A 19,704-nucleotide genomic window follows, 5' to 3' on the forward strand; every position below is an offset into this window, starting at 1 on the left:
TCTTGCAGCTACAAAGTTACTCAGACTTGATGCAAATAAACTTTCAAATGCAGAGTTTTAAGTCCTCATGATAAGCAACTGTAGTTAGCAAAACACAAAACAGACTTCTGTAACTGGAAGAACAACATCATTGGCTTATTTCTCTCATGAACATCTCTGTGTTCTCCACCTTCGCCATTTTCCTAGCCCTCAATATCTGAATCCTGTGAACTCTTGTGCAGACCAAAATCAAGTCCTGAACATAAAGTGCAATACCCAGAGGGACTAAACCAAAGCAAATCATTATGTCCTAGCTAAAGGATGATCTTTGAACCATAAGACCTCGGGGAAGGCTTTATCTAATCCTTAAAAACTGACCACTAGAAAATTCAGACTACAGGATGAGGCTTATTGTTTGAAACCAGGGGTTAAAAGCAAGGGCCTATTTTTTAAGCTAATGGCAACTTGGTGAATCTGGCAAAAACAAATTGGTTGAGCAAAAAAGACAAAAGTGGCCACACAACATTTTAAAGCCAAGCTTTTGGAATACCACCCAGACCCAACAAAAAGTCTATTGTCTGAATTTTCTTCATCTGATAAGGAAGTCCGTGATTGGCATCAGATAGTTCTAGATCCAAAACAGCCACCAATCCCTTCACAAGGTCCACTTTGGTAGAGCCTTCCTAGAGTGGTATAACCAGTTCTGGGTTTCACAAATGAAAACAATAACAACAAATTCATGAAGAACTTGTGAAGAAAGTAGCAATGATCACTCATCATCCTTCAGAAGGGGTACCAGATGCTTAGACTTCTCAACCCTGCATTAATACCTTGATCTTTACCATCTCCATCAATGCCTGGAAAACAAATACATTTTCCTTTTGTTGTGGTGCTACTTGTTCTGAGACAGTTTTAATCAGGTAATCCAAGAGAGTCAGGACCTTACACACCGTCTCCAGTTCTTACGATGGTTGTTTAGCCATTTCCAAATCATACTCATGATCTCAGAACATGCCAGCACATTGTATACGAGCAGATATGCTATTTCAGTCATTAAATAGGTGGAAGGACGCCATAGGTCACTGGAGGTTGTTTCTCAAACTTTAATTTCAGTCTCTGAATAACTATTTTTCATCTACCATCTCACAGATAATGTAATTTTAATTTTTTTGTCATACTTTTAAAGCCTTTCAAAAAGAAGCAATTTAGTAACCACCAAGTTTGTGTCCTATGAAGGCTCTATATCAGTGAATGAGCTGAAACAAGGACCTCATAAAATCATTTTCTTCTGAGTCTCAGATGCAAAAACTGAAAGCCATGACCTTCTTCTCTTCTCCTCTTCCTCTGGTGCCCCTACACCAGAAGTCCAGGGATCTTCAAGTGCAGAGTGTAAGAGGAGTTGAGAATGAAGCGAAGGAGCCTAGTGGGGAGCCACCCACCCAGCTTTCTTGGCACTACCATATCTGGTCAGTTCGACACCCAAACACCATTCAACATGGCAGCTGAGAGGTGGTGGGGGCTGTATACAAGCATCCCTGCATTCCACACACCCCTTGACTGTTCTATACCTGCCCCCTTGAACAAAGTGAGGACCTGCATCACACCTTTTTAATGACCTGAAGTTCGCAAAACATTCATTCCAAATGATTTAATATACAAACTAAATTATGTAGACAGAATCACAAAATCACAGAACTTAGGGGAAAAAATTCTGTGACATAAATATATCTAGCCCAAACATATTGGCATCATTCATGTTTAGCTTAATGAAACCACTATTCATCTCTTGATTGCATGGACCAATTGGTCAAAATCTATTTTCACCACTAAATCCATTTCTAGCTTATGGTTACATCTACACTAGAATAAAAGAAAAGCCACTTTAAGCAGAAAACATCTGTTTTCTTTGGCTGCATCCTCAGAGACCAAATGGACACTTCAGTTGCAGACAGGTCCAAAATGCACAATAACATTAGTTACTATGACAAAACATCTGCTTTGGTTTTTTGGAGGGGGGGGGTAGGGATGTCAAACTTTTCAGTGAACATCCCACAGATATTTGCTCTAAAACCTATAAAGTAGTTCCTTGTTATGATTTTTTCCTCTTCTTCTATGCAATGGATGATGAAGTTTAGTTGAATTTGACGCAACAGATATTTAAATATGTACTATGTGCAAAGTGCTGACTCTGGAACTTAGGGAAAGAGACAGTAAAAAAATGGAAGGTTCGTATGCTGACACAATAAATAATGGAAGGTTCCTAGGCTGAAACAGTAAATAATGGAAGGTTCCTATGCTCACAGTGCTCAGAGGGAAAAGTATCATCACAGAACCAACAGATATAATATAAGTGTCAAGGGCCTTTAATCTTCTTATTCATCATAGTCTGGGTTTCTCTCCTGGTGATCTCATAAGCTCTTATGGGTTCAACTATCATCTCTACTTAGAGGACTACTGAATCCACAAATCCAGCTGCCATTTTTCTTCTGTGCTCCAGTCCCACTCCTCTAACTGCCTCATGGGCATCGCCACCTGGCATTCTCTAGGTCTCTCAAAGTCACTACATTCATAAAAGAACTCAACGTCCTTCCCCTTAAACTTTCTCCTCTTGCTAATTTTACTACTTCTACCAAGGGGGCCTGCCCTGATTCCAGCCTCCTTGGGCACAAACTCAAAGTCACACCCCCCAGTATTCAACTAGTTGCCAATTCCTGTTGATTCTGCCTCCTCTACATCTCCCCACTCACAACACAATGGTCCCATTTGAAGCAATCATCACCTCTCTAGTACAACTGCCTCCTCATTGACTTCCCTGCCTCTAGTCTCTCTGCTCTCTGACACATTCTTCACCCAGATGCCAAATAACCCTTCCTATAGCCAGAGTCCGAGCATGTCATTCCCATGCTCAAGAAGTTTCAGTGGCTCTCTACTGCCACTTGGGTAAATGATAAACTTTTAAGTTTGACATTTGTAGCTCTTTATAATCTGGCACCAGCCTATCCTTGGGGACTGAATACATATTTCTCCCCCTGATACATTCCATTTTTAAGCCAAACTGCACTCTGGCTATTCTCTATGCATGCCATTCTCTCTCCTGACTCTATACCTTTTCACTAGCTGCCCTCATGCCTGGAATGTTCTTTCTTCCCACCTCCACACCTCCTGGAAAACCTAGCTTTCCTCAAGGCCCAGCTCAAATTCCAACTCCTCCAAGACACCTTTGTTTGTTGAAAAGAACTAAATCTGAGAGGTTCAAATAAAGTGTCCTGTGACACTTGAGCAGGGATTGGGCATTATTGACAGAGGGGATCAAAGAAGAGAAAATGGATAATGTGGCATTTTAGCAGGTAGGTAAGGGGGGGAGAAGGAAGAAAGGGAAGGTGAGAATAAGCATTTATATAATGCCTATGTGCCAAGCACTGTGCTAGGTCCTTTTACAAATGTAATTTCATTTGACAAAATTATATTTCATTTGAGACAGAGAGTTAGAGCCATCATATATCAAGCCAGAGGGGGGAAAAAAACCAGAAAGACAACCCAAATGCAGCATCAGTACCCATATAGTATGGTAGAAAGAGTCAGAAGAATAGGCTCAAATCCCAGCTTTGTCATTTACTATAGTAATGCAGTATTCAGAAAATAACTTCCTCTCTCTGAGCCTCAGATTGCATCTGTGTAAAATGACAAGATTAGCCTACAGGGTCTCCAAGGTCTCAAGGACCACAGGAAGGCCTCTAACACATTTACTAGCTTCTCTATGGAGGATGCATGAAAACACATGGGCAAGAATCAAAGAGGATGAAAATGTATGCAGGGTTGCAAAATGTGAAGGGAGCACTCTCACTGATGAGATCATAGATCCACTGAAGTCTGGAAGTCATTATACCAAATATTCATATGGTATCTCTAAGTTATAAAGTGTTTTCCAATACAGGAACTTATTTGATTCCTATAAGATTCCTTATGAGGCAGGTAGTTCAAGTAAAACTACACATAAGCCTATACAGGTTAAACCAAGTACCTAAAGTCATGAGACCAATAAGAAATGGAGTCAGGACTAAAACCCAGGTCTTCCAGTACTTTTTTTTTTTTTGGTTAGGCAATGGGGTTAAGAGACTTGCCCAGGATCACACAGCTAGTAAGTGTTATGTGTCTGAGGCTGAATTTGAACTCAGGTCCTCCTGAATCCAGGGCTGGTGTTCTATCCACTGCGCCACCTAGCTGCCCCCATCCCAGTACTCTTTAACGAATAATGCTCAGACTGAAGCAAAACACTCACAAAAAGTGTGTGTGTGTGTGTGTGTGTGTATGTGTGTACATATGTTTTAAATCCAGTAAAATACAAGCTAGTTGAAGGCAAGAACTATTACTATTTGATTTTGTCCTGGTATTCCCAGTACCCTGAACAAAGAAACAGTTGATGAACTGGACTGCAGTGGACCTAAGTTTCATCTAAGACAAACCAAGAAGCTTTGTATGGGGGGGGGTATTCAAACAGTGGGCCCAGGCCTGCAATGCTTACATGGCTTCCCTTGCAGTTACCCAATGGCCAAAATGCTCAAAAGAAAGAACTTGGGCAAGCAAGAAATGGAAAGAGCAGGAAGGGCTCCTCACTAAGAACAGACAGAATGAATGGGGAAAGAGAGGATTTTGAATTCAAATTTCTTTCTTCTCAAGGGAGGGACTTTTCCACCTTTCAAATTTTATTGCACATGAATATGAAGAAAGCAGAGATTTCCCTCTTGAGATCTTCAGGACCATGGAGCTATCCAGTGACTGGAACTTGGTTCTTACAGAACGTAAGTTTTTCTTTTTTCCATAAGAATCTCCATGTTCCTATTCTTAGCCCCTATAAGCTATTGACAGACAGCATGTGAAAAAAAAACTTATATATTTACAGACCTGTTCCATTTGCAAGCTGAGAAAGTTGCTCTTCCCTAAATATCCAAAACTGAAAATAGCTGAGAAATTTGGAGTACTGTAGTATCACAGAGACAGATTTTAAGCAAATACACAGATTCTCACTACAGATTATTTTAACAAGATCTACTCTTTATGTTATCAGAAAAACATGTTTGAATTGAAAATGTTCCTTCCACAAACAGGGCGGGGGGGCGGGTATGGCAAAGTGTGTGGGGACCTATGTATGGCCACACGCTAGGGCACGTTCCACTTTGTTTTTCTACTGAGGCCAGATCAATATTATATCAATAGCTCACTTCTGGACTCCTTAACTTATTGACTTGGCATTGTTATCTCTATAGCCAATGTGTGTTCCTCATTAGTAAGCATAAAGTAGTATAGTACATGAAAACATAACCAACAAAAACCATTTTCACTGACACTGGATCGAAGGCTAGTCACACCAAAGCATTCTGAACCTTGAATACAGGAGGGAAGCCAAATTATGCTTAGAATCTTATCAGAGAGTCAAAAACGAAAGATAACAAATTGGAAAAATGGTCAGATAAGAAGAAGGGAGCAAAATAATATTTATTTATACTCTTTTCAGCAATCTGCTATTTTCCTGTGATAAGTGAAGATAAAGTAAATACATGGAAGTTAAACTAGAATCCGAGTTATGTGATCAGTGACTCTCCGATTATACCAGGATGAAAGCCTAAGGAAGGACCTCGGCATGATCCAAGGCACATCTCCTATTGCTTGTTGCTGTTGCTATGTGTGTATCTCAATCTAATGAGTTGTCCATCCCAATGTGCACATATCTAAATTATTCTTCAGTAAATAGAACACATAAACATACAAAGAAGCAGTTTAGATTCCTCATTAGAACACAGCTTCAGTTAAACTATGGATCAACCCTTATACTGAAAAGGACCTGGGATCTTAGCAATTTGGGCCCTCCCTCTGCTAGGGTAAATCACAACTCATCTCTGTTCTTTCATCCTACAGGACTCTGGTTCAAGTTTTTCTTCAAATTCTCTATGAAACGTCTACCTAACCACTAAGGGACTTTACCTCAGATTATCAATATTAGTAGCTAATGGCACAATATTGGGTCTGTCCACCTTTTTTTTTTTTTAATCTTTTGTTCTCACTACATGACCACACTGCTTAATTTTTCTCTTTTTTTCCTGCTTAATTTTTCAATCACATTTTAATGAATATGTCTTATGCAACTTTTTGGATGTGAATCATTGTTACATACAACAGCTAACATAACTACGTATTCTTTTATTGTCCATTAGCTTAACTCCAAGTGGGAGTTTTCTAAGATTGCTCCCCTCCAAGATTTGTATCTGTGTAGCAATGTAACAGTGTTGAAAAGATGGCTTCTGATAGCAGGAAATAGCTTGGGAATGCTGAAGGCATTGTTCATTTTGTCCACCTGTGGTGACTATCTTACATAAAGTGGTATCCACCCAAATGCTTTTTATGATCTGGGTAATACGCATTCTACATCCACTTGTTTTTTCCTGTATAGATGCTCTCCAGTTCAACAAATATTTAGGATACATCTACTTACTACATGTAAGACACTGGGCAAAGTGCTATGGAAATGACAAAAATCATCATTCAGCCCTTCCAGTCAATGAGCTCACATTCTCTTCTGGCTCTCTAACAAGTCCAGGAAACAAAATCATCGATAAGCTTTTATTAAGTCATTATTATGTTTGGGGCTCCAAACTAAGTACTAGGGATACAAACATAAGCAAAAAGAGTTCCTGCCCTTGAGGAACTTACATTCTAACAGGAGAAGACAACACATGAAGTTGAAAAGTATATGGGAGAGTACTTACCCGGGAGTGTAGTGGTGAAGTCCAGAGAATGAAGGATGGCTGCTAGAGGTCTTTCCTGCTTGTGTTCAAAGCCCTTTATAATCTAGCACCCTGCCTGTCTCCCACCACCACTACCACCTCTCCAGTTGTTTTTTTTTTAATACCTTACACAGCCCAACATACTTTTCAGTCCAGTGACACTGGCCTCCTTGCTACATCATCTCCTGATTCTGGGCATTTTCACTAACTATCCCCCATACCTTGAATACTTTTCCTCCTCATCTCCATTGACTGGCTTCTCTGACTTCCTTCAAGCACCAGCTAAAATCTCACCTTCTACAGGACCTTTTTCTAATCTAGTGCCTTCCTTCTGTTGATAATTTCCAATTTCTCCCATATTTAGCTGGTGTGTACATAGTTGTTGGTTTTTTTGTAACTTGTCTCCAACATTAGATTGTGAACTCCTTGAGAAAATGGACTCGTTCACCTTTCTTTGTATTCCCAGCGCTCAGCACAGTCCTTGGAACATAAGAAATCTGCTTAAGAAATCTATATGGATAGGGACAGCTAGATGGTGCAGTGGATAGAGCACTGGCCCTGGAATCAGGAGGATCTGAGTTGAAATTTGACCTCAGACACATTAAAAAAAAACTAGCTGTGTGACTCTGGGCAAGTCACTTAACCCCAATTGCCTCATCAAAAACAAAATTGTATGGATTGATAGACTAGAGGTTCCTAGAATAACCCACCAATGTATATAACTTGCACAAAGAAACATAAATACAAAGTAGTTTGAGGAGGAAGAATACACCAACACCTGTGGGAGGAAGGGAAGAATTTCTAGTTGATTTTCTAACTATCCACACAAAGCTGATTATGAAGTAAGGACTCACTATTTGAGAAAAACTCTGCAGTGTGGCAGAAATTATAGATCAACATTCCTCTCCATACACCATGATAAGCTCCAAATGGAAACGTAACTTAGATATAAGAGAGCACATAAACAAATTAGAGGAAGAAGGAAGAAAAAAAAACCTTTTACAAAAGGGAAGTGTTCATGACCAAACCTTTCACCTTTCTGAGCCCAAGATCCCGGAAGCAGAGTCCAAGTTCTGGTGGGATGGAGAAGGCCAGAGTGTAGGTGATATGGTTTGTAGATGTCCAAGAAGTGGTATGCTGGTCAGGTTTAGGGTAAGATAATGTGGAAACTCAACCATCAGAGCCTAGGGTACTAGGGGGCAGATTCTGAGCTCCAATAGCAGGAAGAGGGACAAAGTGTAGGTGGCGTGGTTTTCTTCTTAGGAAGATCCTATAACTCATAATTCCATTCAGCTGCATTTTTTTTAATGTTTTCCGGTTTTACTTAAAGTAAGAATGTCAATATGGGTATGGCTATGTTCCTCCACATGTTTATTATCTTGCTCATTGTTGGACACGGATCTCATAGTTAGACTACCAGGAGCTAAATTAATACTTGCAGATAGTCTAAAAACTGTATCATTCTTAACCTCTTCCCTCCTTCCCATCATTCTCCTATAATCATTATAAAGGGAGAAGGGGTCTTCATAAAATGGAGGCCCATTTTGAACTAGTATCTGTTTCATGCATAGCCATGGCCAAACAATTCTTCACCAAGTGTCCAATCTGCTGCAGAGTCTGTCTGCAAATAGTTCAACTGGCCATTTGACAGCAAACGTGATCTTTGTGTAGAACCACACTCACAAAATCCCAGCTTGATAAAATCTAAGAGAATTTGTATTCTACTAAGACAGCCTTCATTCTTCAGGTCTCTGAGAACTTAACAATTCCATAGAACATGATCCTCATCAAAAATATGAATCCTAATCCCAACACTAATATGAAAATGGAGTTCTTCTATCTGACTCCTCACAAAGCTGAAATTTCAAGAAGAAGCTTTCCCTAAGTTTATAGCTACCACCAGAGTTGTTTCTTTTGGGATTATTAATGATATGTGATAATACCTATGTTGCTTTTAATTTAACAAGGTGATTATTAATACTGTGTTGCCTACATGTCACTCCTTCCCTATAAACATAATTTGCTATACAAATAAGGCAAACCTTTTTAAAAATCCATTCCAACACAACTATGCCAAGAGATAACAAACCAAATGCTATTTATAAATGTCATAATCATTACAAAGTAAGAAGTTGTAACTTATGCTTTCAGGTACCTAAGAAGGGTAACATATTCACTGTATGTATCCAACCCCTTAAATTAAAATTACTTCATGTTTTCCTTGTTTTTATACCCCTATCCTTCTTTCTCTGCATCTCTAACTCTGAAAAGCATCTGCATGGAGGATGTTAAGTGACCAGTTAAACATGACTATTTTAACATGACTATAACATGGTCCGATCTCATGCCAAGCCTGACTGCAAAACCTGTTGAAGCAGCTCCTTCCAAAAATCAGGCTGAAAATAGGGCACCACAACTGAAGAATATGTCAGAACACTATTTTAAATAGCATTAACCCTGTGAGCAAACTTCCACGATGTGGGCAATGAGGTGTTCAATAAGAGCTTCGAAACCAATTTTCAAACCTACCTGAAGACAGGGTTTAAAAGTTAAGCATTTTTCTGACAAAGACATTTGATAGCGCATTCACTTCATGGACTATTGTTCCTTGTGTTAGAAGATACTGAAACCTTTTTTATGACAAAAACCTCAATTTTAAGGCAAAACCTAAAATTTGTTATGCTGGTTAGTATAACTTTCTGTTAGAGTTAACTACAGATTCATTTCAGCCCAATTCAATATAGAACATGTATTAAGCACCTACTATGTGCTGGGCCCACTGCTAGGAGACAAATATACATTCTAAGCTCTCTCCTAGACTCCATGGAGGGTGGGTGTTACCCCACCAAGAGGAGTCTATATTCTACAGTACTGATAAAAATTGTTTTTTGTTTCAATAATGCATTGAAAATTATTCTAAATTATACAACATTCTTCCACCCACCATAATAAGTAGAATATAGTGACCATTGGGCTAGTCGTCTTTGTTTATTAAGGGGCTTACATGGCTTTTTTGGACATCAATTCTCATTTTAAGGTGCTGTACATGTAGAAGCTGGAGATGATCTGACTCAATCTGCCCTAATCAAAAAATTCAATTCTTTCTCTCTCATAAAAGGAGAGTGTAGAAAAAAAAATTGTGGCTTATTGAGAGCCCCAGCCAGGAGAGCTGTATCTAATCAAGATACTACCGTACACTCCAATTATAGCAATAAGGAAATAGGGAGATCATTCAAAATTACAATGACACTTCTCAGTAACAATCTCCTAAGGCAACTGTGCAACCAGCTCCCTACACAAGAGGACCTTATGATCAGATCTTCGTATTCCTTCAATAAATGACCTGTAACCAGGGAAACTCCACATCTCTCGATCACAGGCATCCCTGTCTATAACATGAAAAGGTTCAACTCACCTATCTCTAAGGTCTATTCTAAGGCTTTCATGCCTTCTAATACACTTATCACCCATGACTGTGGACCATAGCATTCTGTTTAGAAGTCCCATTATTCCCCTACTAAACTTGAAGTTTCCTGAGGACAGAGACCGTGTCTTATTCATTTTCTTTCACTTTAGTGTATGCCACAGTAATCAGCACACAGAATATGATTAGTAAATGTTTGCTTAGTACAAGTGAAAATTTAATTAAATCTTGTGCAAGGGAGCATAAAAATTTGATGTAAAAATGTGATTCTATAATAGTAAAAACGATAATAGTTAGCATTTATATAGCATGTTTAAGGTCTACAAAAGGCTTACTTAACATACATTAATCTTACTTGATTCTCACAACAATCCTAAAGATAAGAAATCTAGTCATTATCATCCCCATTTTATAGATGAGGAAACTGAGGCTGACAAGGTTGTGATTTAGGGTCACATTTTTAATAAGTGTCAGAGACAAAATTTGAACCTAGGTCTTTCTGACTTCCCAGGAGGTCCATCCCAGGTGGGAAAAAATTAAAGAACTTGGAAAAATAAGGCCAAATAATGTTAAAAAGACTTTCCCGAGGTCATAAGGTGACCTTCACAACACAAAGACTCAAATTCAAGATTTCAGAACTCCAAGGCCAGCGCAATTTCCACTATTCCAAACTTGTGATATTTTTAGCTGGAATAGAAATGTTTAGCTCTGTACAGCATTAGAAAAACCACTGAACAAGGAATTAGCAGACGGGGGGCTACCCACAACTGTGCTACTGGCTGAATGTATGTCCCTGAGGAAGCCACTTCAATTCAATTCAGTACGCACGTATTAACCACCTACTCTGTATAAGAAGCACTGGGCTAGGGCTGGAGACACAAGGATAAAAACAGTATATGGCCTTCTCACAAAGGCAACAGCATCAAGAGCACGTGGGCATCATCCAAAGTACCGAGATACAGGGCAAAGGAGAACAATGCTCAGAAAAATACTCAAGAAATTTCTGAAGAAGGAGAAAAACTTTTGTTTGAATGTAGGGGGAGGAGATCAAGAAAGGCTTCACAGAGGACACTATTTTGTCTTTTTTTTTTTAATCTTTAGGCAATTGGGGTTAAGTGACTTGCCCAAGGTCACACAGCTAGTAACTGTCAAGTGTTTGATCTGAGGCCGGATTTGAACTCAGGTCCTCCTGACCTCAGGGCTGATGCTCTATCTACTGCGCCACCTAGTTGCCCCCCCAGCAGCCCCCCTGCCCAGGACACTATTTTGGAAGGAAAATAAAATGTCTTAAAGATAGAACTCAGGACAGACTATAACCCAGGACCATGAGCATAAGCTGTAAAAGGGCATAGATTGAGAGATGGCACACTGGGCTTACAGAACAGCAAGGAAACCATTTTGACTGGAACATGGTGTATGGGAAGGGGAGTCACGTGAAATAATGCTGGAAAGGTAGTATGGCACCATATTGTAAAAGGCCTTTGATACTAGGCCAAGGGGTTTCTTTTATCCTAGAGATAACAAGTAATGCTTTTTGAATATGGAACTGACATGGTCAGCTTGATGCCTATTAAGATGATTTTGACATCTCTTTGAATGATAATTTAGAAAAAGGAAAAGACTAGAGGCACTTCTACTTTCTGGGCCTCATTTTCGCTATATGTAAATTCCCTGCTTCTCTTTTTAGCACACATGTTTCCTGTTTCATCAGCAGATATAGGGCCATCATCCTTTTTATCTAGCTCTGCTCATTTTTAGGCCACTTTCTGTTTTATATTTTTTTTAATTAAATTTTACTTTTTTAATCAATGGAATTCTGACTTCTCTCCATGCCACCTTCCAATTCCCTTCCCACACACATTGTGAAAGCAAGGAAAACAAACCCCCTGATCCAAACATGTATAGTTGAACAAAACAAATTCCTGCCTTGGTCAAAAAATGTCTCAATCTGCACTCTGTGTTGCTCTCCAGAGGCCTCTCTATTTGGAGGTAGTATCATGTTTCATTAGGAGTCCTAAGTAATCATGGTCAATCACTATATTGAATGGAGTTGACAAGTTTTTCAGAGTTGTTTGGTTCTACAATATTGTTGTTATCATACGAACCGTTCTCTTCATTCTCCTCACTTCCCTCTACATCAATTTATATGTCTTCCCAAGTTTCTCTGAAATGACACCATTCATCATTTCTTAAAGTACAACAGTATTCCATCACATGCATATACCAAATCTTGTTTAGTCATTACCCAGTTGATGGGCACTGCCTCAGTTGCTAATTCTTAGGCACCATAAAAAGAGCTGCTACAAATATTTTTGAACATACAGGTCCCTTTCCTTTTTCTTTGATCTTTTCAGGGTGAAGACCTCACAGCAACATCACTGGGCCAAAGAGGATGCACAGTTTTCTAGTTTTTTAGACACTCAAAATGTTTTCCAGAATGGCTGGGTCAATTCATAACTCTACCAACAGTACATTGATGTACCTGTTCATCCACAGCCCCTACAACATTTGATATTTTCCTTTTTTGGTTAACTTTGTGGGGTTTTTTTATGATATGAAATGAAACCTCACAGTTGTTTTAATTTGTATGTCTCTAATTATTAGTTATTTAGAGCAGTTTTATGTGACTATTGGTAGCTTGTATGACTTCATCTGAAAACTGCCTGTTTATATCCTTTGACCATTTATCAACTGTGGAATGACTTTTATTCTTATAAATTGGAATCTGTTTTCTATATGTCCTAGAAATGAGACCTTTATCATAAAAACTTGCCGCAAAGATTTTTGTTTTACTATTTACCTATTTCCCTCCTAATTTTAGCTGCAGTGGTCTTGTTTGTGCAAAACCTTTATAATTTTATGTAATTAAAACCAGCCAATTTGCCTTCTGTGACTCTCTCTATCTCTTGGCTGATCACACACTCTTCCCCTGTCTATAGATCTAACAGGTAATTTCTTTCTTGTTCCTCTAATTTGTTATGCTATCACCCTACATGATCAACTTATCTTTTCTTTCCAATCATATGCTTCTCTAATAGCATAAGACAATACTACTTTCATGAATACAGAAGGATTTTAGAAATTCTAACTGCTGTGGTACTGCTCTAGCTACCCCTAGTCCCCAAGGTTGATAGTAGAGAAGCAACAGAAAAACCAGATTTTTATCTATTCTCTCAAGACACCAAAATCTCTTATTTCTGGAAACTAATTTTTAAGAAAGGGAAACAGTCCTGAAACATGGAAAAGAGCAATGATGTGGGATATTCAAATGTCTAACCCCCAAATCATTTGTGTCTGAAGAAAGTAACATTTCCTGTATTTATTCACATTTAAATGTATTCTGGGAACATTGAACAAACTAAAGAAACAAGCAAGGATGCAAAACCTGAGACTTCTCACCCGGGAAGACGTCCCTCCTCTGGTTCCCTGCTCGCCTCTTCATTGCTGTCACAATCCCTGCTTAAAGTTGATGATAAAAACCTCCGATTCCATTTGAAATAAGACTGCCCTTTCTTTAAGACTGCCATCTTCCTGTTTACATGGAAGTGAGACAGCAGTGGAAATGAAGTGTTCTGGTGAAAAGCCAATCAATTAAATAAGTGGTCTGGTTTAAAAGGTTTCTTCCAGATTGCATGGGGGAAATGAAAGTAAAAGCACGGCATCAAGAAGAGACTTCAAAGTGACTGTGTCAAAAAAAATGAAAAGCAAGATTCACAGATAACTGAGAACTGGAACCAAGAGCATCATGTTGAAAGCATCCTATTCTTACTTTTAATCACCTGATCAGACACATTCACCAGAACTCTCATCTTCATTTCACCAGTCCAGCCCCACCCGCATGTTCTCTCACATACCACAGGAGATATATCCAAATGGATCTAGGACCTAACTGATGTGGGGGCTTCCTCCATAGGTGCAGACTGCCACCCATTAATACCTTCTCATCCTGTGTAATTATCAGCTATGATGTTCTATAGATCAACAATAAAGGACTTGCCCAATAGAACAGAGGTCTTTCTCAATTTATTATGCAATTATTAATAATAAAAATATATTAATAATATAATTAAATATATTAAATATAATAATATAGTATAATAACAGTTAATTATTAATTCATTATACAAAACATTTTATAGAACAGAACAAAGACTACGCATAACCTTCACTCACATGACCAGCCCACTTTCGTTTCTAAATATAATGTTTTCTGGATGATGCCTTTGATATATCTCCCTTTTAAGTCACGGTCAGTTACATGCTTTAGCATACTGCCCTTTGGGTCACCTATCACTGTGACTCTTCTGAGATGATGGTACTCCATGATTCACAGCCATCTAGCACATTATATATAGCACAGCATATTAGGTGAGTACTCATGCAATCATGGACTTCTCAGCATCAAGCAGCTTGGACCCACTGAAAACACTGTACAATTTCCCAAATGCAATTCAGTCCAATCTTCTCCTCCTATTAAATTCTGGGCTCAGACCATTGTCCATCTGCCAGTGTGTGAATGGTTCAACTCCTCGGTTGCTTGTCCAACTATGTGTCATCATCTGGGCAATGTTCATTTTTCATCTACTTGGTTTGTTTTTCCAGTGTGAAAGTCTAGGCTGCTTTCTTTTGAGTGCCCATGGATCTCCCTGAAGATTCCCTGTAGTCTTCTGGGGCTTGATGCAATCATTTAAGCCTTGCCAACCCTGCTAATGCTGCTGTTGCTCTAATAGCACATGTCTGAAGTGAAAGTGAATCATTTGTTCAGTAGATCCCCAAAGTGTACTTACCTTCTGGGGGAAGTCTAATGAGTCTAATGAGCGATTTGATTCATTTATGTTTCCATATTTCTTCAGGGGCTCCTGAGAGTCCTTTGCATCTTACATGTTTTCTGTGGTGGGTGGAATTAAAGTTCTCTCATCGTCAATACTCATATTGTATAATATGTGCCTGTGCCAGAGTTAGGAATCCTGTTCCTACATTTCAGAAACTTAGACATGAGTCATATCTAAAACTGATTTTGGAAATTTCCCCAAAGTAAAACTCTAGGGTGCAGGTATGAGCTAAAGAGAAATAATGATCTTTTGGATAATTCCTCCAGGATCAAAATGAGTCTGTTTGAGCCCAGATCCTTACTTTAGGGGATGTGAGGTGGGGGCTATTCCACAGGTAACATAATGTAAACATGACAGATAAGAAATACATAAACCCATGGAACATGGAAGAATTTGGAAGTTAAATAAGAGAAATGCAAACCAAGTATTACGAGCGTTCAAAGGAAAAGTGACTCCTTTCTTTTAGTGGGGGAAGTGATCAAAAATGCTCCTTGAAGGAAGCAGCATTTGATCTGAGCCATGAAGGACAGATGTATAGGTTGTTCCCTGTGTCTGAAATACACCTCCTCCTCACCACATCTTGGAACCCCTAATTCCTATCACAGCTCAGCCTGAGTGCCAACTTCAGTAAGAGGCCTTTCTTGATTCCTGTAGTTAATGCCCCACCTAATATTTGGGCATTTCCCATATAAGATGCACACAGGTATGTATTCTGGATAAGATATTCACAGAATAAATACACAGTAATGGGGAGGTGGAGACAATGACAATTACTATACATGGCATTACGGGTCACTGAATATTTCTAGCCCCACTTCATTCCAGCCTGTAATAGCTGACCTTTATATAGCACTTTAAAGTTATCAAAGTGTTTTCCATGCAATATCTTTTGAACCTCACAAATCCATCAAGTCAACACCCAAGTATTATTATTATTATTATTACACCTTTTTTCCCAGAGGAGAAAAGTGAGGCTCAAATAGGCAAAGCAATTTCCACAAGGCGATGCCATTACAAAATGTTCCCCTCTCCTCCTCTCCTCTTCTACTCTTTGCCTCATTCACAGCCCAGCCCAAATACCATCTCCTTCATGAAGCCTTTCATGACTGTTCAAGTCAATGCTAAACACCTCCTTCTTTGAACGCCTAGAACAATGAATATCTGTGCCAACTACGTGGCATTAATCATATAATGCCCTTAATTGTAATTAATCTTTCATTTATTCATCCTCTCTTCCTAACTACTGGAAGTTGCATGAGGGCAGGATATATGTCTTATACCTCTTGGTATCACCAGCACCCAGCACGGGGTTCCAAAAGCTTTGGTGCTAACAAAGATTCTACTGAATTCTAAAGACTAGGTAACTGAGATCCCATAATTTAAAAACTAAAGCTGAAAGGAACCTCAGAGGTCATCTAGTTCAAGCCCCTAATTTTAAAGAGGGGAAGCTGAGGCTGAGAGGGCAAGTATCTTCCTTGAGATGTACAAGGAGCAGATGGCAGAGTCAAGTCTGGAATCCAGGCTTTCTGAGTCCACGTCCAGAGCCCTGTCTGCTACTCCGCGATATTGCAATGGGGCTACCCCATGCTCCCATAGAACCAATACAAAGGGAGCATCTGAATGGAAGCTTGGGCAGTTGGTACCTATAAAATTACAAAGTAATCACTTGTTGAAATGGTTCAATTTAGGGGACCAGGTATTGATTTGAGAGGAACTAGAAAATGAGGTTTAATGCCAACTCTTCAGGTGACTTGGAGGAATAAATCTCCATTTTGCTATCAGCTCCCTCTCACATAAGGTAAGTATGTCACTGTCCTGTACTTCATGCCTATTGTACGGGTAAAATTCCTCTGAAGTGCTGAATAAATTCTTAGCAATAGCCTTCTTCTCATATCTCACCTCTCGATTTATTCCAACTAAAGACACTCATCAAAAACATGGATTGAAATGATTATTCTTTGTTTCAAATGCCTTCAGACTCACTTCTTCCATGTAACTGTACTCATCCTCAGCACTTTGCTTTTTCCTGACAAGGTTCTTAATAACACTTTACCCTGTGTGTATGGGTATGTGTGGTCAAATCAAGTCAAGTTAACAAGCATTTATTAAGGGCCTACAATATGCCAGGCACTGTGCTTGAGGATACAAAGAAAGACAAAAACAAGCTCAAGCTCAGCTTTCAAGGAACTTGAAGTCTAAGGAGAGAGGCACCCTGCAAGTAACTATATACAAACAAAAGAGATGCAGAATAAACTGCGGGTGATCAAAGAGGGGAGGCGGCAGCACTAAGAGCAATCAGGTAAGGCTTCTTCCAGAGTTGCAATTCTAGCTGTGGATTCAGGAGATGGCAGTTAGAAGGTGAGAACTGCAGGCCTGAGGACGGCCAATGAAAATGCATTGCTTGAGGAGAAGCAAAGAGGCCAGGGTCGCTAGCTGCAGAGTAGCTAGAGGGAAATCATGTGTAAGAAAGCTGGAAAGGTAGGAAGGAGCAAGGTTAGAGAGTGATTTAAAACAGAAGGGGAGGGAGGAGAAGAAACATTTCTACAGCACCTGGGTCTTCACAACAACCCTGAGAGATAGGTGCTACTATTATGCCCATTTTAGAGTTAAGGAAACTGAGGAAAACAAAGGTTAAGTGACTAGTTTAGGGTCATACAACGAGTAAATATCTGAGGCTGGATTTGAACTCAGGTATGCCTGACTCCAGGCCCAGCACTCCATCGATTGTGTTGCCTAGCTGCCTCTGGTGCCAAATAGGAGGATTTAAATTTGATCCTGGAGGTAATAAGGAGCCAATGGAGTTTAATGAAATGTGGGAGGAGGTGAGGTGTGCCATATTCACAGTTGCACTTCTGGAAGATCACTTTGACAGCTGAGTGGAGGATGGACTGGAGTAAGGGAGACTTGAGGCAAGAAGATGAACTAGCAGCCTTTTGCAATAGGCCAGGTGTGGGGTGATGAGGGCCTGCATCAGAGTGAGGGCAGTGTCACCTGGGGAGACAAGGAGAGGAGAGCACATAGCAGAGGAGAGAAGGGGCATAAAATGAGAGATGTGTGAACAGAGAATCAATAAGACTTGGAAACACATTGGATGGATATAGGGAGTGAGAGAGTGAGGAGTGGAAGAATAAACCATGGATATTATAAACCTATGTGGTGCACGGGATAGTGTGCTGGGCCTGGATTAAGGAAGCCCTGAGTTCAAATCTGGCTTCAGACACTTACAAGCAAACTGCTTCACCCTGTTTGCCTCAGTTTTCTCATCTGTAAAATGAGCTGCAGAAGGAAATGGCAACCCGCTCCAGGATCTTTGCCAAGAAAATTCCAAATGGGATCATGAAGAGTTGGACATGGCTGAACAGTAACAATTATAAAGCTGAGTAACTGGGAGGGTGGAAACAATACAATGTGTTTTCAAAATGACACAAAGGAATTCAAAGCAAAACCTTGAACTAAGCAATCTTCCACTCCTCTCCTTTTTAGCACAATTAGGAAACAGTTTGCAATACCTCTCTTCTGACCACTGCCTCAGATTTCTGAGTGCAAATAGCCAGCATGCATCTCTTTGAAAACACATCCCTTTAAGACATCCCCCCCAGATGCCAGACTCAGCCCGTATACCATGTTAGATACAGACTCATCATTCCTCATTTTCTCCACAGGCAATCATTTCTAACAGGACTGTAACCTCAGTCTTTAAGATCCTTCTGACTTGCAGCATAGTACAGAAGAATGTGTACTGAGCTTATTTGCAGAAGATTTGGCCTTGAGTCAGATGGTGCCATTTGACCATGAGCAAGTCACTTCTTGGCAACTAGGTGGTTCAGTGGATATAGCACCAAGCCCGGAGTCAGAAAGACTCATTTTCTTGAGTTCAAATATGGCCTCAGAAACTTACTGGCTGTGTGACTCTGAGCAAGTCACTTCACCCTGTTTGTCTCAGTTTCCTCATCTGTAACATGAGTTGGAGAAGGAAATGGCAAACACCCCAGAATCTTTGCAGGAAAATCCCAAATGAGGTCACAAAAAGTCAGACCCAACTGAAAAACGACTGAACAAAAAAAGTCACTTCCTGTCTTGGAGTCTCAGTTTGCTCATTTGTAAAGTGGAGATCATCACACTGGTGCTACTGACCCCACAGCATTGCTGGGAGGCTCAAAAGAGATAATGAACATAAAGTGCTCCTTATTCATTTAGTATCATGTAAATGATGACTATTGTAAAGGAGGCCAGTTAATTTTCCCTAGACAAACTTTGGGAGCAGGGTTTAAAAATCAGTTAGAGATGCTACTACCTCCCATTCAGCATACACAAATGGTCTATATAATGAGAATGAGACATACCTTGAAAAACACTGAGACAGTAGGTATGCTATTGCAACAACATGCTACAGGACAAAGGGCAGGCAAGGTATTTGGAATCAGAGGCTTCTGAGTTTGAATTCCAGCTCTGCCACTTATGGCCTAGGTGACCTTGGACAAGTCATTTGATGTCTGTGGGCCTTAGCATCCTAGTCTGTTAAATGAGATGGGTTGAACTTGACCTCTAAGATCCCTTCCAGCACTAAATTCTATGGAAAGACATAAATGATATTTAAAAAGTTGAATCAACTGGGGCTGTATGGTTCAATGGAGAGCAATGGACTTGGAGTCAGAGGATCTGGGTTCAAATCTTTACTTTCCCACTTATT

General features: G+C 39.7%; 1 protein-coding gene across 6 annotated transcripts in view; it reads right to left on the reverse strand.

Moving 5' to 3' along the window:
- AFF2 (ALF transcription elongation factor 2) overlaps window positions 1–19,704 on the reverse strand; it is a 499,551-nt gene that overhangs the window by 424,758 nt on the left and 55,089 nt on the right. For 5 of the 6 annotated variants that reach the window (XR_002322059.2, XM_078147880.1, XM_020974798.2 and 2 more), the window contains exon 1: window positions 13,582–13,794. The exons of the other annotated variant lie outside the window; for it this stretch is intronic. Coding sequence is in view for 4 of the 5 variants with exons in the window: in XM_078147880.1 (XP_078004006.1) it covers window positions 13,582–13,709 (128 nt within the window). In the remaining variant the exon portion in view is untranslated. Of the gene's footprint in view, window positions 1–13,581; window positions 13,795–19,704 lie in introns of those variants that run through there. 6 annotated transcript variants of the gene reach the window in all.

This window comes from Phascolarctos cinereus, unplaced genomic scaffold, assembly GCF_003287225.1.
Source record: "Phascolarctos cinereus isolate Bilbo 61053 unplaced genomic scaffold, phaCin_HiC Scaffold_8;HRSCAF=390, whole genome shotgun sequence".
In the NCBI taxonomy this organism is placed as follows: Eukaryota; Metazoa; Chordata; class Mammalia; order Diprotodontia; family Phascolarctidae; genus Phascolarctos; species Phascolarctos cinereus.